The 1,800-nt window shown below is 55.2% G+C and overlaps 1 protein-coding gene across 1 annotated transcript in view; it reads left to right on the top strand.

Annotated features, from left to right (window-relative positions):
* The first annotated feature begins 1,691 nt into the window (after window positions 1-1,691).
* Kcp (kielin cysteine rich BMP regulator) overlaps window positions 1,692-1,800 on the top strand; it is a 28,948-nt gene continuing 28,839 nt past the window's right edge. The window contains exon 1 of the mRNA XM_033755994.1: window positions 1,692-1,714. Within this exon, the coding sequence (XP_033611885.1) occupies window positions 1,692-1,714 (23 nt within the window). The remainder of the gene's footprint in view (window positions 1,715-1,800) is intronic.

Below are 1,800 nucleotides of genomic sequence, written 5' to 3' on the forward strand. Positions count from 1 at the left end.
TAGCTCAAGATGGCCTTGAACTCTCAACTCTCCTGCCTCAGCCTCCTGAGTGCTGGGATTACAGACATGCACCACCATGGCTGGTAACAGAAGCTCTCTTCTTCTCCCTGGTTCTCAGGGGAGGAACTGAGACTGAGGAAGTTAACTAATTTGCCAAGATGGTCCAGTGGCGAAGGGGAGAGCTGTGGGAGCATAGGAAATGCTCCTCTCGGGGACTGGGAAAATGAGTTGGCCAATGACTTGCATTGATTCCGGGCTCTATCGTCTGTGCCCAGTGCACTTGCCCAGTATCTCTCAGCTGGCTTACGTGTGAAATGAGGACAGAGCTACCCCCACCTGCAGGATCTTAGTACAAATCAGAAGTAAGACCTGACATGCACAGGTCAGGCTCTATGCTAGGCGCTCTTTTCAGGTGTTAGTCTTTTAACCCACATAAACACTGTATGAGGCAGGAGTTTTTAGAGCTCAGGGTTGCGGCTGAGATAAATTAGGCACTGAAAGTAGAGTGGGCACAGCAGTGGGCTGCAGACCCAGGCTGAGGCCCAGAGTCTGCGGTCATGGCTTCCCCAGGACAGGCCTCCTAAGCAGCATCCAATGAACAGAAAGGATTTTCCTAAACCTGGTGGGAAGATAGCTGCCACTTCCTTATTCCAACGGATTGTCCCTGGCTTTCCTCTGCTCTGTGACCCCAGCTCCAGGTCATAAAGGCCAGGCTGAGTCACAGCCTCCCTTCCCCCTGAAGCACTGTGCTCAGGCCTCCTTAGTGTAGGGGAGTTGAACGCCTGGGGAAGCGCTCCCACCTTCCCTTTAGGCAAGGATGGCTGGGGGAGACCTTCAGGCCCTGCCTGGCTGGGGGAGGGCTGGCTTCTCACTCCTGGTTTTCCTGTGGGAAGGAGACTGTTTTGGCAGGATTCACAGCTCCGCCCTCAATGTCCCTCTGCTGGGAGCTTGGGGCCCCTCTGAGCTCCCTCTCTTTCCAGCTGCACTGAGTTGTTTCCCAGCCTCCCTCATTTCCTCCCTTGGGCTTCTGGGTTTGCTCAGCCCCAGGCCCAGCCCTGCCCTCTACCTAGGCTCACACCATAGGCCAGACTTGAGCTCAGCAGCTGGAAATTGGGGGTAGGATCAGCCAGTGAGAGGCAGCCTTAGCACTGGGGCCAATTCTGGAGCTGCTGGGTGGGTAGAAGGGGCAGTGGCATCCAGGAAGGAAATGTAGAGGTGGAGAGGGCGGAGATTGAGTATCCTTGATTTCAGAGACAGAGCTTAGTACCTCATATTAATAACTAGCTGAGCACTTAGCACTTGCTAACCACTACCCTAAATTCTTTATCTGCACAATCTCAGTTCTCACGGTACAAGTGACCTGTGGTTTACAAATAGGGAAACTGAGGCATAGAGAAGTTAGCATGTCTATCTTAAACCACATGGAATTGACCACGCAGGGATTTGAACCTAGTTCAGTGTGCTTTTCTTGTAAACCCATGAAATGGGAAAAGCTAAACTGGGAAACCCCAGAAAGATGGAGCAACCGGAAGAGCAGAGAGGGGCAGTCCCAGAGCCCCCGAGCTGTGACTGTGTTTAAACTCAGTGTCTCCCCCACCACCAGGGACAGGGTTGGGGCTGCTAGCTGGGGTCAGGAAGGGGCTGGGCCCCAGGCGAGGTGGCCGTCGAGGAGGCGGGCACTGCGGAGCGGGATGACAGACGCCAGGAGCCCTCGGTGAACAAAGACTGGGTGGGAGGCGGCCCGAGTCTCCCTACCCCGCCTCCCCCAGCGCCTGCTAAGCCGCGACGACAGACGGCCAG

Source organism: Fukomys damarensis, unplaced genomic scaffold, assembly GCF_012274545.1.
Source record: "Fukomys damarensis isolate Sample0158 unplaced genomic scaffold, DMR_v1.0_HiC HiC_scaffold_4, whole genome shotgun sequence".
NCBI lineage: Eukaryota > Metazoa > Chordata > Mammalia > Rodentia > Bathyergidae > Fukomys > Fukomys damarensis.